The sequence below is a fragment of the Andrographis paniculata genome, unplaced genomic scaffold (genome assembly GCF_009805555.1).
Source record: "Andrographis paniculata isolate CXL003 unplaced genomic scaffold, ASM980555v1 Contig60END, whole genome shotgun sequence".
Classification (NCBI taxonomy): domain Eukaryota; kingdom Viridiplantae; phylum Streptophyta; class Magnoliopsida; order Lamiales; family Acanthaceae; genus Andrographis; species Andrographis paniculata.
Window position 1 is genome coordinate 826060 of NW_026137596.1, and position 18171 is coordinate 844230.

The following is an 18171-nucleotide window of genomic DNA, read 5'->3' on the forward strand; positions in this document are numbered from 1 at the left end:
ACATTGTCGCAACAAATTAACTCTCACACATACATTATATATATATATATATATAAATAGATCTGATGTGGCCAGAACACGGGCGATATAACAAATATATATGCCAAGTATCGAGTTGGGGCATCATGGGCATATGCCACAACGGAGAAGACACGAGCGGCTGCTAGAAGAACAACCTTTGACGCATTGATCATGTGTAAGAGTATTATTCGAGCAACCAAGCTCGCAAGTTTCGGATGCCAACCAACATTTGTTGCAGCACGTCCCACTTATGACGGTTGCCCCGTCATTGCCATGAGCAAATGTTAGAATCATCGTTGTCACTACAATCATCAACAACATTGTTCGTGACGGGAATGCCATCGACAAATTAAAATTAAATGATCTCCTACTAAAAATTAGTTCATCTTTGTGTATATATATATATAGAGAGAGAGAGAGATGGATGGATGAATCTATATGTGTTATAAATAGTAATTGTATTTAAGTAACCTAATTCTAGATGTACTAACTTAATTAGTCAAATCAGAAAAGTTGGATCCCCATGCAATGCACGTGATCAACTTGCCATGCCTATATAGATATAATAATATACATATATATATGACCCGATTATTTAGGGTCTCATTCTTTTTTGATGAATATAATTTTTTATATAAAAAAATAATATATTTGCTTTGAATTTTTTTTAGAAAAATAATAATACTCCCTCCGTTCACCTAGAAAGTATACATGTTTCTATTTTGGGACGTCCAATTACAAAGTAAACATTTCATTAAATACCTTACTTTTTCCACAAATACCCCTACTTTACATCACATCATTACTTTTACACCAAAAAGCAAGGACAAAAATGTCATTATACTATTTTTAACTACCCACTAAAATTAAAATACTATTATTTCTTAAACACCGCGCCAAAAGTAATTGTATATTTTTCTTGTGGACGGAGGGAGTAATAATTAAGGGATAATAAAGTTCAAATTAAAGCCCACAAACAAACATAGCCTTAAGAGTTGACCGTATACTATTCAAATGATCTTGCCCTTATATCTTTAATCAATGTCTTACATCTAATTTAATCAAGAATATATATATGGGTTTATTTAATACATATGAACTCACATGCTACATCACTAAAGTTATAGCCTATCTTCAAGTCAAAGACTATAGTAATATTTAAATAAATATCAATTGAGATTTTAATATCAATGTTTTTGCTAGTTAATTTTAAAGTTTTTTCAATTTACTTCGTAACCAATGTAATATGAATAGTAATCTTTCAATGACGATATTTTTTGCTTGAGACTATGTCATATGTTGTCAATTCATATATTGTCACATAAATGATGGATTGTTCGTTTTTATATTGTTTTCTATCGGTCCATTTATTATATATCGTCAACATTGTATTGAATTTTATAATTCCGTACATTAACAACCACCACACATATGTATAATCCTAGCTAATCGTAACATTAATGGAACTATAAAAGTTTGATGTTGAAACACTCTTCGACTAACATTCATATCATTCACATCGATAACAAAATGAAATAAACACAAGATGACATATTATTACGACCTAACTCCCAATATTTCTTGCATAGCATCATTACATTGTTGCAACATGTACGGCAACAAAATCTTATTACACACAAACACAATATATATGTAAAACGGGATGGAGAAAACACGGGCGATGCATAAAGGCCAAGTATTGAGTTGAGGCATCACGGGCATATGCCACAATGGCGAAGACACGAGCTAGAAGAACAACCTTTGACGCATTGATCGAGTGGAAGAGTACTATTGGCACAACCACGCCGGCAGGTAATGGATGTGATCATGCAATTGTCACAACACGAGCCCTTGATGACGGTTGCCCCATTACCACCGTGAGCGAATGTTAGAATCATCGTTATTGCTACAATCATCAACATCATTGTCCGAGTCAAGAATGCCATTGTCAGATTGATCTGACTACTAGAAATGAGTTCCTCTTTACGTGTGTGTGTATATATATTGATGGATGGATCTACGTGTGTAACGTTAATTGTGTTTAAAATAATAATTTTGATTTAATTATTGATACTAACTTAATTAGTCAAACTAGAAAATTTTGATCAATGCATGGCACATGATCAACTTGCCATACTCATATAAATATATATATATATATATTTCACATTTATTTAAAAAAATATTATATAAAATATTTAGAAGATTAATTTGCAAATGTATATATCCTCATGACAAGTTGATCACGTGCATCTAGCAGCTCTTTGTTTGACTAATTCAAGGCTCTAATTGTTCGTCACTTTGCTAGTCTGCATTTTATATATCTTTCATCTTAAATATTTTCTAAAAATATGTTTTATGAAATACATTGTCAATTTATACTAAAAATAGTACTATATTCAATACTCGGTTTCATGTTTGATGTTCATTTTTTATTTTTTATTTTTTATTTTTTAATTTGTTTTACTTATTTTGTTATTTGAAAAAAATTATATACTTTAATTTTATTTAAGGATTGATAAAATGGCTGTGGCCGTGGAAAGTGAACTTGTGAATATGAGATCATGAGTTCAAACTCTGATATTTTTATGTCCAAAATTGTAATATTTACTTAACATAACTAATATAATACTAATCTTTAAAAAATTATCTGCAAAAACTAAATGGTGCTAAAGTAATACCGTTGTGTGAAAAACCAAAGCCAAACAAACAGTTCACTGTTTCCGTCGCTTAGGGATGTGGTTGTTTAGCAGAAAAGGGGATTCCGGCTTTTCGGCCGCCTCAACGGCGGAGCAAGTGACGGAAGGTCTCGACGGGACCGGTCTCACCGCCATCGTTACAGGTTCTCAATTGTTGCTCCCCTGTCTTCTTTTTTTTCTTTATTGTTCTCATGTGTGATTTTTAGAGGTCGATTTTGCTCATTTCTGTTAATTATATTGTTCAAATTTTTCGCCGGAGCTTTCATTTGGAAACCCTAATTGAATTATCATTTAGATTCCGAGTATGGCTATTCGAAAAAATGAAGAGTGTAAATGAAGAATTTTAGAGCTTGAAAGCGATTGAATGCCGTTGCTTTTGCTGTCATCGCAGGCGCTTCGAGTGGAATTGGAGCAGAAACGGCTAGGGTGCTTGCATTGCGAGGAGTCCATGTCATAATGGCGGTCAGAAACCTTGCTACTGGTTTGGAGACGAAAGAAATAATCACCAAACAAGTTCCGAACGCCAAGGTCGAAGCTATGGAGATGGATCTCAGTTCCATGGCATCCGTCAGGAACTTTGCAGAAAATTTCAATTCTTTGGAGCTTCCTCTGAATATACTTGTGTAAGTGCAATTTTCCTTGTTAATTGGAAACTGATTTATTTTTGTTGGATTTTCGAATTTACAATTTCTTCCATCATACAACTGACTGTCCACAATCTATAATGCTAGTTGAGTAATGTGCTTCATTCTTCATAGCTGATTATGAGTCTTATGCTTTTATACAGCAACATTGAGCACTGATAGATGAGCAATTGAGCATTAAATTGTGAAAGGGAATTGCCATATTGTTGGGAACCTCTAAGCTTTTGTTTTCGAAAATTGGGTAATATAATCTATGTTCGAACTCTAACTCGTGCCCAGCTTGCATGACTTTCCCTCAGAAACAATGCTGGAGTTATGGCGACGCCCTTCACGCTGTCAAAGGACAACATAGAGCTTCAGTTTGCAACAAATCATGTAGGTATGGTGATTAATCATGTGGCAGAATCTGTAAATTAAGTTGAAAATATCCATACATTTAGCATCCATTTACCATTTCATTCACGTGCATTACGTAGGCGTGCTGAAGTGTGTTTCTTCCTACAGGCCATTTTCTCTTGACGAACTTGATGCTGGAAACAATGAAGAAAACTGCTCGTGAAAGTAGCCGAGAGGGAAGGATCGTGAATGTCTCATCCCGGCGCCACAAATTTTCTTATCCTGAAGGGATTCGCTTTGATAAGATTAATGATCGAACAGCGTAATATAAATATCTTTTTAAATTGAGTGACTGTTGCACTTGAATTTTCATAAAAATAGTTATTAATTCTGTTTCTTTAATGGTAATACAGTTACAATAGCATTTCAGCATACGGTCAATCGAAGCTTGCTAATGTGCTGCATGCCAATAAACTTGCTAGGGATTTGAAGGTACTTCGCTTGTCAAATGATTGATATTCGTCTCCTTTAATGGTCTCTGATCTACTAATGGCTTCTCGCCTACTTTAGTTCTCTACAGAATAAAGTGCAACAACCTAAAGTTGTCTTAGATCTCGATAAATTCTATTACATTACAGCAACCAACTGCCTTTGTAAATCACAATCGGTTGAGCTATGTATAATTTTCACTTCTGTGCTATTGATAGGGGGACAAGGTGGAGATAACAGCTAATTCAGTACATCCAGGTCTAATTGCAACCAATCTTTTCCATCATCACAGTTTCGTAAATGGTAATCTCTTATCCCCTTTGGCACTCATGCTTATGCATATATGGATCAATACCTTGCCTATTAATTTGCGTTGCATAGTGCATTGCACCTTGCTTTGCAAATATTTACCAGATTGTCGAAGTGTGAGATTAGTGTAGGATATTGCATTGGTGACTGATTCTATTTGCACCCTCTATTGCTCTGTCGACTGTTCTCTCTTCCTTTCATTCTTGTTTCAGGCTTTATTGCTGCACTTGGGAAGCATGTAATGAAAAATGTTCACCAGGTAATTTCTATGTATAATCATCTTCACAAAGAACATGTATAAGAAAAAATTATATATCCGTATATGTATATAGTTGATTTGCCCAGTCAAAACATAAAAAAATGGGCAAACATGTAAATCGAAATCATATGCTGACAATTTATATTTATAGGATGTTCTGTATAAATACATATATATATATATATCTTTGCTTAGATCGATGATAATATATTATGTATGGACAATTGCATGTATTGTATTTGTATTATATTATATTATATTATATTTACGTAACTTGCTTTTCTATAAATTGAATGTAAGTTTGTGGCTGAAATTCGATCCTTGTTGAACGTGTTGCGTTGCAGGGAGCTGCAACAACGTGCTACGTGGCATTGCACCCGGACATTAAAAAGATGACTGGCAAATATTATGCAGACTGCAACTTGGCCGAGGCAAGCACCCAAGCCAAAGATCAAGAATTGGCCAACAAATTATGGAGTTTCACTCTCAGCCTGCTAAACCAGCCTGCAGCTTAGGTAAAAATATATATATTGATAGAGTAATGATCGCAGATTCTCATATAATTAAAAAAAAGTAAATAAAAATCTACAGATCGTATTTATAACATCAATAATAAAACGACACGCCTAGTGTTATTTAGTAGATGTGTATATACACAAGTAATTAATGGAGACCGAGCCCGTGCAAGGGGGAGGCGCTGTGCATTTATTTTGAATGATTATATTATCTTTACGCAGGGCATCGATCAATATTCATTCGCAACTAGTGTCCAAGCACTGATTGAGCTTTTGAGCGGAGGTGCTGCCGGTGAGGCAATGTTCGAGGAACACAGTGATACAGTTAATGGCGCAGCAAGGTATTGTTATGTTCCCCATGCTCAGTGTTTCCGCTGCCGCTGCCAGTGGCGGCTGCTCCGGCGGTGTTGATAGTGATAGTGATGCAGATACGCCACCAGAGGTGATGATGATCAGACTGTGTAGCCATAGCCATGTTAATAGAATTACCAGACTGCACCATGCATCTTTCATCTTTGATCAGATTAAATGATCTTTTTTTGTGTCCCTGCAAATCTAACATTGTTAACTTTCTCTATGTATGTATATATAGAGAGGAGGTGGGTGGGGGCGAACGTGGGATTTTTTTTTTTTTTTTTTTTTTTTTTTTTGTGTTTGATTGGGAGTTTGGTTTTTATTTGAGATTTGAATAATAATAATTTTTATAAATTTGAATAACTGTACAGTGTAATATAAATAGTTGTTTAAATATAATATTAGTATTTAGTACTAATCAGTGTTTACATTTTAGTTTTTGTTCATCATGCATATTGTTACTTTTATTTTTTGAAAAATAATTATACATTTTACTTTTATTTTAAACTAATAAATTATATTATAGAATAATTATTTTTATTAATATATTTTTTTATTATTTATTAATTATATTTATCATCAATTTCCGTGGCTAGAGTACCCATCAAGAAGGAATAGATATTAATGAAGAGTGTTTTCGTAAATCAGAATTATATTGCAGTAAAAGACAAATTTTCCAATTATTTGTATAGTTTTTTCGTGCTATTAATCTCAGAATATAGTTAGCTATCTATTAATGAGCCGTTACGTAGTATCAATATAATCGAAATTAACCTTGTAGGTAATTACATTTTGATTCAAATTATCAATAATATGTTATTATGTATGTTCTTAAGGCGCTATGTGTAAATTGGGTCGCCTATAAATCACTCTTTATAATAAAATGTTAATGGCCCTTATTATTTTATTAAATTTTTTTTAAAAAAAATTATTATATTTTTATTAGAATTTTTTTTATAAAAATATACTATTCTTATAAATATCAAATGATATTCAATATACTATTAAATCTAATAATAAAAATAAATAATCACCAAGTAAGCATATCTATATAAGTTCATAAATAAAACAATGGAATGACACGATTGTATCAGGATTTGACTCATGACCGTAAAGTGATAGCATTTTTTATTCAATTTTAATTTATATTATAATTTTTATACATAATGAAAATTACTCATTCAAACGTAACAACCAATACTATATAATGATGTAGTTTATTTAAGTATGTATTTCATAAATTATTAAATTGCAAACACAACTAATTATATCTATATGTGACAATATAAAGCTACTACTGAATTTATTTATAATCCTAAAAAAGATAATGTAATCAGATATGAAATTAAAAAATAATTTATCACTTTTCTTTTATTTATTGAAAGTTACTTTTGTGAGTAAATAAAAGAAAAAAAAAAGTGTTGATTGGGTAAACAAAACAACAAATGTTACAAATTGAATGGAACAATATTTCATTAGACTACAAGAAATGATGGTTCTTCCTCCGCCAATAAAATTTGAGCTACCATAAATATGTGAAATATTTGGGAGAAAATTCAAGTAATTATGATATGATATGGCATCCATTTTTCCCACAAATTTCAACACAGAAAATCGATGGGAACTGAAGGATATATGTACAGCAGCAATTGCAAATTTATCTGTCAATGAAATAAATAGTTCTACACTGCTTCCCTATATATATATATATATATATATATATCTCCATCCAGATTCCTGTCTATGTTCTTGTTTTTTCTTACAAGTATAGATGTTTCAAAACCACAAAAAGACAGCCAAAGGATCAGCTCCTAAAATCTCAACTTCCCAATGAGAATGACCATCGAATCATCGATGTATAATTACCACAGTAAATCCATCATTCTAACATTCCGGTCGGGTCGGGTCGGGTAATTCGACCCCAAGCTAGCCACCACTGCAAAACAACATTAAAATCAATCAATCTTTCTTACACTTACTCAAGTCATGCGGTGGCAGGCCAGCGGAGGAGGCACAGGGCTCGGCTCGAATTTTCCAGCCACCCGGAGGGACACACGGTCAGCCAAGAACGACTGCGTTGGCTCGTACAGGTCTCCATTAAAAGTCCTCCCCAAGTGCTTTCCGAGAATGTCGGGGTCCCAATAATTCGTGCTGCTGTTGGCTTGAGGGCAGGGGGGTGGGCGCTTCGGCTGAGGGCCACCGTAGTGCTCCTGCGATAATAAAATGTATTGATTGTGCAACGGGATGGCGCCAATACACCCGGTCAGCGGTGTGGATGCGCCGGATGTGGCGTGGGGGCTGGAAATGGGCGACGGGGACATCCTCCCGCTCGGGTTTTGTGGCGACCGTGGTTGTAGAAGAGGGCTCCCGATTGGAGACACCGGGCATGATATATTCCTCGGCATGTAAATCTCACTGTAAATGCCAATCGTGAAAGTTAGGAAAAGGAAAATCATTTCGACAGATTCATACACACAGGGGAGAGACAGACCTAGGATTAAAATTTGTATTCGATACTCTGGACGAGTGGATGGCGAGTTTCTCGGTGTCCAAGGGCTGAAGACTTCTTAAATGACCAGGACCCTATGATCAGCAATGAAGTGCAATCATAAGGTTAGTTTTACCCAAAGAATACCAAAGAAACGAGAAATAATTGATGCATTTGAGTCAGAATTATTGGATAATTGATTAAGAGTCGGAAAATACCATTAATATGTTAAACAAGCAGCAGAATGCATCACTAAGGTCATCTCATATTTGAGTTACTGACTAAACAACAGTACCTTAGGATGATCTGAAGATGACGGGCTCAGTATTTGCTTTTCAGGAGGAAGGGCATTTTTCACAAATGGGTGCTCCAATAATTGAGCAGCTGTAGGACGATGTACAGAATTGCGTTGCAGGCAAAGCCTGACGAATTCTTTCCCTTCATCCGAGAGATGATCAGGTATGGTCGGGAGTTCTTTACTATTTCCAATTTTGAACATAGCAGCAACCTTTATGCCCAAATACAAAACCATCAGATTATGTACACACAGACGAACTATGAAACATACATGAAAAAGCAAATTAATTTCTGAAATCTCGGGGAAAAATTAGATACCCCCTCATACTGGCTCCAAGGAGGTTTCGAAGTAGCCATTTCCAAGACAGTGCAGCCAAGACTCCATATATCAACAGCTAAGCTACACCCATTCGAATTCTTTATGACCTATATAAACACATACGAAAAGATATCTCATTTTGCAGTGGGAAATAAAGGATCAAAGCAATTGGATGTTAAGAATAGAAAACAACTGACCTCAGGTGCCATCCAATAAGGGCTACCCTTAAATGATAATGGACACGATTGCCCTGCAATCTGTATACCCTTCATGTCAGTACGACTACATAGATTGCAAACTATCCTACGTAGATCATTTTTATTAAGGAACCTAAATTAACAAACTAGCAATCATCATTTTGCAGAGTAGATTTCAATGACACGTATAGAACAAAGTCGTACATGCTTCGCCATGCCAAAGTCAGCCAACTTCACACGGCCATTTGGGTCTACAAGAATATTGGCCCCTTTGATATCCCTGGCATGCATTTCAAGTGCATCTCGATGAGAAAATATTTCACTAACTTAAAAAGCCACGTTGATCCAGGAAGAAGTATTGCATTTACCTGTGAACGGTATTTTTCGCATGTAAATACACAAGCCCAGACAAAATTTGCTTAGTGTAGCTCCTAATGGCTGACTCTCCTAGCTTTCCGTACTCCTGTAGAATCTTATGGATGGAACCACCGGAAACGTACTCCAAGTATATATACAGCTTGTCACTCACCTGGTCAATAATGAAAATCAGAATCAATACAAGCTTAAGAAGCACAACCCCATGAATCAGTGGATTGTAAGAAACTGTACTATTCGAAACAACATCCTATAACAATAGCATGAGAGTGTGGTACACTGCTAGAATAAAAATATCATGTGAAGCTGTTCCCAGAAAATCAATGCATAGATTGTCAGCCGAATGGATCGTTAGAACATCACTGACAATATATTGTAAGATGTCTCTCACCGTTTCAGATCCATAGTATTGCACAATATTTGGATGCTTTAAGCGACTCAACACTGCAATTTCCTGCATCGAAATAAATGATTGTTGATTTTGTGTTTATTCCACAAGCCAGTTATTGCTAGAATATGATCATCTTCCTCACTATCTATGAAAACAACTCACTTGTCCCAACTGTTTTGCACTTTCCCTTGACTTTGCATCATCAGCAAACAATGTAACCTCCTTCATGGCGCACATTTCACCTGTTTCACTGAATACAAAGAAGGAACACCCATATGTAAACAGTTTCAATAGGATTAGAATGATCAATAAAGGAAACATAATGCCAGAGACAAATAGTGATACGTATGTAATCAAAGCTGGTCTGAGTCTGTACCTATTAAAGCCAACATAAACATGTCCAAATGTGCCACGACCGATCAACTTCCCTTTCTTCCACCGAGAAACAGGGCCTGCCATATTATCCGCTCTCCCAGGACTACGAGGTACAGAGGGTGATGCCCCAGCAGAACTAGGATGCGAGAAAAATGAATTGGAAGCAGGTAGAGGCGGAAGAGGCAGTGGGTGACTTTGTTTAGCATCGTCATGCCAGTTACTCGGAGATTCAGAATGGCTCCCTCCAACTCTAGGATGAACAGGGGTTACAGCACCACTCTGAGTTCTGGAACCAGGGGCAGGGCTTGTCAACCTAGGACTAGGATTTGGTGAATATTCGGGGCTCCCTCTACTGGGCTGCCGAAATGTTTGCCCTGATATATCACCTACCATTGAATTATGGCCTGAAGTTTGAGCAGAGCCTGGACTAGAGCATTGAGCAGATCCAACAACGGGAAGATCAGCATAAACCTTTCCTGCTGCAAATGCAGAACGCATAACCTGTTCATAACCAGATGGTCTCATCGGACTTCTAGAGGGACTGGACATTGAGCTATCTGGAGCACTGCAGAAGGCACCATGGCGAGGGACCTGTAACTTTGCCACCTTAGCATTCAATGGTCGTCTTCTAGAAGGGGAAGTGGTGACATTTTTATTGGTGGTGTATAGATTCACCAGAACTGGTGACTCCTTTGAGATCACAGGTGCAAGGGGAGAATGATCCTCAATAAAATTGCTTCAGGGAAAAAAATTGCAAGAGAAGAGACATTAACAATTAAAGAACAAATTCTGCAATCCAAAGGATCTAAATCTAGCTAAATGTTGTAAGATCTTTGTATGATAAAAAACTCACCTTGAGGGGCTACCTGAAGCAGTTCTAATTCCAATATCATAGTCGGTTGCTGGAGGGGTGCGCTGATGTGAATCACCAAGATCATCACTCTCAACCGAACATTCACTAGAGAATGAGGTTACACCGAATTCAGCATCCAATTCAGAATGGTCCAGCCTGTGTCGGATGCATGCAGGTCCTGCACACGGCCGAAACAACGATGTTTTAGAGGTCCTTTCCCTTTTTGGTTTTGCTGATTCACCGATTCCAGAATCTGTACGGCTAACATTTCCACTGCTCATGCCAGGAAGTGGAAGCGGTTGGGATTGGGGCCTGTCAGAAAAACTTTGGCATCGTGCTACATGTTTCAGAGGAGAAGCAGACCTTGACTCGGCTCGCGACTGAGATACTCTCTCAGAAACTGTTTCACTTGCACGCCTTCTAGATCCTCCTGATCTACTGGAGGATTTACTCTCAGGACTTTTAAACTTCTTATGCAATGTGTCAATAAAACTCTCTCCAATTGGTTTCTTTTTTGATTCCTTTGATGATGACCTACCCCACCATGAAGGCATATTTTCTGTAATAGAAGGTTCCACAATATGAAAGCGATGTGTGTCGAATAATTCATATACAAAGATTAGTTTCCAAAGCAGGAAAATTTCTTCAAATGATCCATTTAATAAACCTATTGTCATAGTCAACCGAAGCTAGCTCAACTCTTAGATTTAAGGACTTCTATATAAAGATTTATAAAAGCAAACATTGATCGAAATTGCGTCTACCCTTTTGAAACTTTGATGAGCATAGCTTTGAGATCTACATGCTACACAATTAAAAATAGACAAAAAGGAACAGAGCAGTTAAATGTGACTCAATACAGGGGATTTCTCAGATTACATTACAAGCCTTTAAAACCACTAGAAGAAAGACCAACCAAATAAAAAATCTAAAACCCTATTTCAGGAGATCCCTTCTTCTTTCTTCTTCCTTTTCTTTTCCCCTACAGTCAATATAACGAATTTCACCAATCAAAATAGTATATTTCCCTTTTCCATTCCAATCTAATCACTAAGAAATTGATGCATCAAATCATGAGAAACTACAGAAGGATTCAGCTCACCACGACTAACAAAAATGTATTGACTTAAACAAAATATATATACATATGTATATATACAATCCTCTAAATCGCACATCCTACTGGAAAAATCAATGAAACCAAATCAATAAACCCCTAAATAATCAATAATATTCAACAAATCGTCATTTCTATCACTCAACTGCAAAACCTCTCGCAGCAGATCTACGCACACTTGAAATTATCACAGCTGTAACTGCAATAAACAGAAGCAGATATTACCTCAAGTTCGGAACTGTTCTCACTTCTCATAGGCAAAACAGCTGGCTCAATCCGCAGAATCTACAAATTATAGCGTTGTTTCGCCGCAAATCCAAAGCTGCCGAGCCCCCACCAAAAACCACGCCGGGAAGAACACAGAAGGCTGCTCCTGCTTCCAATCCAGAATCTCCGACCAGATCGCTTCGATTGAAGGAGACGAAAAAGCTAACGCAGTAAATGAATTCGGTGCAGAGGCGAACGGAGATCGCTACACAGGGAAGCCGATTTATATGTAAATATATATATATATATATACCAATTTATTTATTTATACTCCATTAACTAGCTATTTAATAATTCATTAAATGTTATATATACCAATTTATTTGTGTTGATTTATGGTTTATTTATTTAATATTTTTTTTCAAGACACGAAAATAATACTTTGATATCTTAAATATATATTATTATATTTTCAAATAATGTCAACAAATATTGTAATGTACAAAGGTCGCATCGTAATTAAACATCAGATTGAATTGCATTATAATATAAAAATTTATAAGATATTTATTTTCTACGTCACCAATTTGTTCAAAATTAATACTAATAATATTTCCCTTAAATTTTATTTATTACTCTGTTACTCAAAAAAATATGTTTAAATTTTTTAATACTGATTCTAATATTGATTGTACTTTTAATTATTTTTTACTTAAAAAAAAAAAATTAATGACAGACAAAAAAATAAATAAATACTGTACAAATGTATGTGATAGGGCATAACTATATTTTACTAGCACTTTTATGCTTAATTATCTAGAAGCTCCCGGGATTTGAACACCGGAATGAGAGTATTGCTTTGAAAAATGTACGGCCACCTACGGGAAGCACAGGGTCCTGGAGCTTCTAATATCATAGTAAGGATACTCTTTTATGTCATGGCTGATTGTGTCCGGACATGACTCGCTCAAAATGTGCCATTTTAATAAATTGAAAATTACATAGAAGATTCACATATTTGTCATGACAAAATTGAATACTTAAAGCTATACGATATTTTGCTTGAATTTTGTATTCCTATTATCATATATTTATTATTATAATATAAATATATATTTCAATATTAAAAATATCAAATATAAAATATGATTTAATTCTCAAATCATTTCAAACCCTAAACCTAATATATATTCTATACAACGTAAATTAATAAAAATAATCAATATATATTATTTTATAATAATTTTTAAGGATGGCGTTTCTTATAAAATTTAATATTAAAATCATACTATTTGATAAAAATATTTTACAGAAAAATAGTTAAATTTTAATCGGAAACACAATCCAAATAACCTGCCCAACCCAAAACTAATAGTAACAATTACTGTCCACTTCACCAAATTGGGCCAAGCCACTCCTCAAGCCCAACATGTGGATTGGGCCATTTAACACTATCCGGTCTGACCCGACCCACGAGATGACCACAGACGCTGAACCGGACCGGTCCGTGACATTCCGCGTCAAAAAAAGACGCTTCTTGTCTCTTCACGTTGAATTGAGTCTAAATGTAACCCTCGCCATTTTCATGTCGCATCAAACCTTCAACTCGAGCGCGGTGGTTTAACTCTCACACGAGCTGCTCAATGGCTGCAGCATCCACGCCGGCATCGTCGCTGCTGCATTCTTCTTGTTCTTCGTCATCCGCCGGTAGGAGAATCTCTTCGCCCTGTTCTTTCTCGAGCTCCGCAGTTGTAATACCTAGGAATGCTATTTTTGGAAAAATTGGATGCGCTCCCCAGCTAGGGCTCATTCCTTTTGCTCAGTGGAGCGGGCTGAAGTCGTCTGGCATCTCAATTTCGCGATTTTCAGTGAAGCTGGGTAATTCCTTTATTGATTAGCTTGAACAGTTGCTGAATTTGTTAATCTTCTGTAATAGACGGTGTGCGAATTGAGGTTTTGGTCTGTTTACAGAAAGGAAAGGAAAAAGGAAAAGTAGAGGAATATATGCATCTTTGTTTGGTGTTGGGGCACCTGAGGTTTTAGTCATTGGTGTGGTTGCTTTGTTAGTGTTTGGACCTAAAGGTCTTGCAGAGGTTAGTTCACTTCTCCATGTTTTGTACCTTTTCAGTTTTTTTTGCGAGCTCTGTATTATGGAGAATCATGGAGCCATATCTATTTATGGTTTGATATTTCTGGCAATCTTATTGACACTTTGTGCCTAATATAGCTTATTGATTGTTGCGAGTATGCGGAAATCCAATACCATCTTGATTCAGTCTAACCTAGAATTAAATTGAATTCTCAATCCATTACATGTAAATTCCCGTGGCAGGTTGCTCGTAACATGGGCAAAACCATTCGTGCATTCCAACCTACAATAAAGGAACTTCAGGTCGGTCTCGTATTTTCATTGTAAGGCTTTTTCGACACACTTGAGTGCCAAAATGGTTCTCCCACTTCCATGGAAACATCTAATGTCAGGGTGCAACAAATGTTGTGTTGTAGGAAGTCTCCAGAGAGTTCAAAAGCACCCTCGAGCGAGAAATTGGTCTGGACGATCCACTGCCCAGTAATAATGGCTCCAACACTACTCAAGCTGCATCAGATGGTTCAGAGGCGAATGCAAAGCCTGGTGAGTGTCTATGCATTTTGCAATAAAATATGTCTGTTTATTTTTCAGCGAATGAATGATATTTTCATGTTCTTAATTATTCTGTGATCCATTGTCAACATTCTTTATGCTCCAAATGGTCAGCTCTAGATTCCTCGTGTTCTCTAGTTTACTTCAAGAAAGTGCAGAATCTTATTTAAATAGATTAGAGGTTATAGCATGGATCAATCTAGAAGACCTTGAAATGCTTTGATGCAGATTTTACTAAAATTTGAAATCCCATTAAAGTAAGTTAATAGCCAAGATATATTTGCCATGTAAAAACTAAAAATGCAAACAACAGTTGCTTGCATCAAACCAACATCATCTGTATAGTGAAATTCAATTTGCAAGTCTTCTGAAATTGAAAAATGGTCTCTTCATCAGAAACTGTAGATCCCGTAGCACAGGAGAGGGCAGATTGGCTCAGAGGAGCCCTCGACCAACTGCAGAAAGAGCAGGAAGAGGAGAAACAGCAGGAGGAGATCGAAAAAGCTCAAAGCGAAGCTGATTTGCGAACAACTTCCGAAGGTCAGTATCCTCGCCTGCAACCAAATTGTCTCTTTCCATCGTCATCTCCACTTGTGTGTTCATCATTTGCTCCCACTTATTTCCAGATGGTCCCCAAGCTTCAGACATGGCCGACGAAGAAGCTTCTTCATCTTCGGTCTCTCCTCCCTCCGAGAATCCCAACAAGAAGTCCCTTCAAGAAGCTGGTTCAGTCCCCCAAACGGATACCACAGCCCCAAAGCTTGAAGCCGAAATCTGAAAGAATAAAGAATCTTGTAGCATTGTGAGTTTCTGCTTTTTAAATTTGAGGTAATTCTTTTACATTATATGTAGCATCTTGATCTTGTGCATGCAGTAATTGGTTTGATATGATTCTCCCAATTTTGACTCCATTTTATGGTATCCTCTAATATCTCTCTTCTTCTTCTTCTTCTTCTTTTTCCTCTTCCAATTAAGGTTTCTCAGGCTTATGCCATGTTTGGCCAAGGATTTCTACAATTTTCAAATTTCATCTCATTTTAGAACATAATTGTGTGTCCTACACAATATATATAGACATAACACATACAAATAAAATTATATGGCTAATTCATTCGATGAATTCAATATTTGTTTAAGCACAATATTTCTAGCTCTATTAATGGTCATTATACACAAATATAAATGCTCTTCCAATTCATCCACCTGTTCAATAAACCTTTCATCAATTTTCCTGAGCCGGCTCGCAACTTCTCCGCCGGCTTGGAGCCGATCATCTCTCTTCATCCACACCTTCATCAAAGCCTCCACGTGCTCCATCTCGCTGTTCACTCGAGCCACCAGCCGGCTTATAGTGTCCAAGTCCCTTATCAATATGTAAGTCCCTTTAGCCGCCGCATCCAGCTGGACCGACCACCGGCTCAGCTTCCCGACGTCAAACGTCCCGATCGAAGCCGCAGCCACCCCTGGGGCAGCCACCAGGGCCACAAAAGCATGAGCCGCAACCATAACAACCAGAGAAGCCGTCAGAGCCGCTATGACTACAGCCGAGCCGCACTTGAGCTTCTTCAGCCGGCTAATTTTAGCCTCGATCTTGTCCCGACGGGCCTCGAGCCGCCCGAGCAAGCTTGATGAGCTGCTCTGCATGGCTTGAAAGCGGCTCATGGATGGAGCCGATGGACTAAACGGCTTGGACCTCCAAAATAGGGCTGCCCTAGACAATGTCTCGGGTGAATCCGCCGGACTTTGGGCTGACCCGTTTGATGCTTTCGGAGGTGATCCGTTTTTAGAAAATGGGTCTTTTAGGAATATGGATCTTTTTCTTATATGATCAATATCCTTAAGAAGTAGGCCACATACATGGGAAGCTTCACAACTATTTGAAAAGTAGTCTTTTAGGAGAATTAGGATCTCCGGCCTGGTTTGGGTCGAAGCAAGGATCCGGGTGACCGTGGGTTGATCCGGATCCAAGAGATGCTCGGCAAAGAGACGATAGGACGGGAGGCGGGCGGATGTTGACGACCCGACACTTCGGTGGGTCACAAGGTTACCTTTGTTTAGGGCAAGTACTGTTGTCCAAAAATCGTTGTAGGATTCGGTTCGAAATGCTTTGGCGTACTCTTCTCGAAGATCCAAACACTCTTGGTTCGGGTCATTAGCTTGGGCTATTAAGAGTTAGACATATATTGATCAATATAATTTATTTTAAAATTATATAAAATACTATTGTAGTACTTAAATGTTAATATATCGATCCATAAAAAGAACTCCAACGAAGTATAATAATAATAATAATAATAGGATAAAACTTAAATAAAATTAGTTTAAGCTAAAATGCAAGATTAGGATCAATTTTACATAATAAAATGAACTCACCATTGGAGGTGACAAACAACTTGAGTCTACGAAGGAATTTGGACTTCATGATGGGATTAAACGACGTCGTCTGGCGCATGAGGAAGAACACAAAGTAAGAAATTTAAATTTTATTTTTAAAAAATAATTGCAAGAAGCATAAAATTAACCTTGGTAGATGAAATTGCAATAAATATATAATAGATAGGCAGAGAGGGGTTTTTATATTAGTTTGAGATGATATATATATATATATATGATTGTCTTGTAAGTAAATATATATAGTTCAATACAATGCTTTTTATCCATATTTTCTTCAGTTGAATCTTAGAAGCAAAACAAATAGTGTGTAGGAAATTAATAACTTGAATCTTTAGATTGTGATTTCAATTTGCTTGCTTACTATTCCCTCCGTCTCATATACCGCATCTGCTGCACCGTAGATACGGTATTTCAGGAGGGGTGTAATTAGTAGATAATTAAAAATATATTAGTAAAAATAATTATCCTTAAATAACTAAATAGTTTAATTAAAATTCAAAAAATAATAAAATGAGATTAAAGTATGTAATTATTTTTAAAAAAAGAAAAGTGACATGGAATGTGAGACCGACAGAAACAGCAACGTGGACGGACGGAGAAAATATTTTATAAAAGACAAATACTCTGGAGTTTCATTGCAGTTTTTTTACTATATAATTTATTAAAAAATCTATATTCTTTTTGTTCACAAAACATTATATTCAAACCAAACAATAAAATGAAATTTATAAATTAAATCTCCAACACATGTTTCCAAAGATATGTTTGCATTATGTCTTAACAATTTTATTTAAACGAACATGGTATTCAATAATCTTTCATTTTTTTTCATTTATAATATTACGTTGAAATTATATTTTTTATTTTAAAAAAATTACATTATATACATAT

The 18171-nt window shown here is 36.2% G+C and overlaps 4 protein-coding genes across 5 annotated transcripts; 2 read left to right on the forward strand and 2 right to left on the reverse strand.

The window, feature by feature from the left end:
- Positions 1-2698: 2698 nt before the first annotated feature.
- On the forward strand, positions 2699-5886 carry LOC127260183 (short-chain dehydrogenase TIC 32, chloroplastic-like). The gene is made up of 9 exons (XM_051287882.1): positions 2699-2863; positions 3112-3343; positions 3664-3743; positions 3869-4022; positions 4114-4192; positions 4408-4492; positions 4711-4757; positions 5102-5272; positions 5495-5886. The coding sequence occupies exons 1-8, from the start codon at positions 2758-2760 to the stop codon at positions 5270-5272; spliced, it is 954 nt and encodes a 317-aa protein (XP_051143839.1). The 5' UTR covers positions 2699-2757; the 3' UTR covers positions 5495-5886.
- A 1378-nt stretch (positions 5887-7264) lies between these two features.
- Positions 7265-12531, reverse strand: LOC127259686 (mitogen-activated protein kinase kinase kinase YODA-like). The gene is made up of 12 exons (XM_051287208.1): positions 12264-12531; positions 10922-11480; positions 10070-10804; positions 9856-9943; positions 9694-9756; positions 9296-9456; positions 9132-9207; positions 8928-8987; positions 8730-8837; positions 8410-8622; positions 8118-8209; positions 7265-8041 (listed from the first exon to the last, which is right to left on the reverse strand). The coding sequence occupies exons 2-12, from the start codon at positions 11473-11475 to the stop codon at positions 7606-7608; spliced, it is 2586 nt and encodes an 861-aa protein (XP_051143165.1). The 5' UTR covers positions 11476-11480; positions 12264-12531; the 3' UTR covers positions 7265-7605.
- A 1264-nt stretch (positions 12532-13795) lies between these two features.
- LOC127259225 (sec-independent protein translocase protein TATB, chloroplastic-like) lies at positions 13796-15825 on the forward strand. Its single transcript, XM_051286399.1, has 6 exons — positions 13796-14123; positions 14217-14338; positions 14578-14637; positions 14751-14877; positions 15283-15426; positions 15513-15825. Exons 1-6 carry the CDS (start codon positions 13889-13891, stop codon positions 15662-15664), a joined length of 840 nt encoding a protein of 279 aa, XP_051142356.1. The 5' UTR covers positions 13796-13888; the 3' UTR covers positions 15665-15825.
- A 46-nt stretch (positions 15826-15871) lies between these two features.
- LOC127259224 (UPF0496 protein At3g49070) lies at positions 15872-17451 on the reverse strand. 2 transcript variants are annotated; one of them, XM_051286398.1, is made up of 3 exons: positions 17409-17451; positions 17260-17329; positions 15872-17048 (listed from the first exon to the last, which is right to left on the reverse strand). In XM_051286398.1, the coding sequence occupies exons 2-3, from the start codon at positions 17306-17308 to the stop codon at positions 15982-15984; spliced, it is 1116 nt and encodes a 371-aa protein (XP_051142355.1). In that variant the 5' UTR covers positions 17309-17329; positions 17409-17451; the 3' UTR covers positions 15872-15981. The 2 variants fall into 2 exon arrangements, with proteins under 2 accessions (XP_051142355.1, XP_051142354.1); XM_051286397.1 differs by lacking the exon at positions 17409-17451 and having other exon boundaries at positions 17260-17373.
- Positions 17452-18171: the final 720 nt, after the last annotated feature.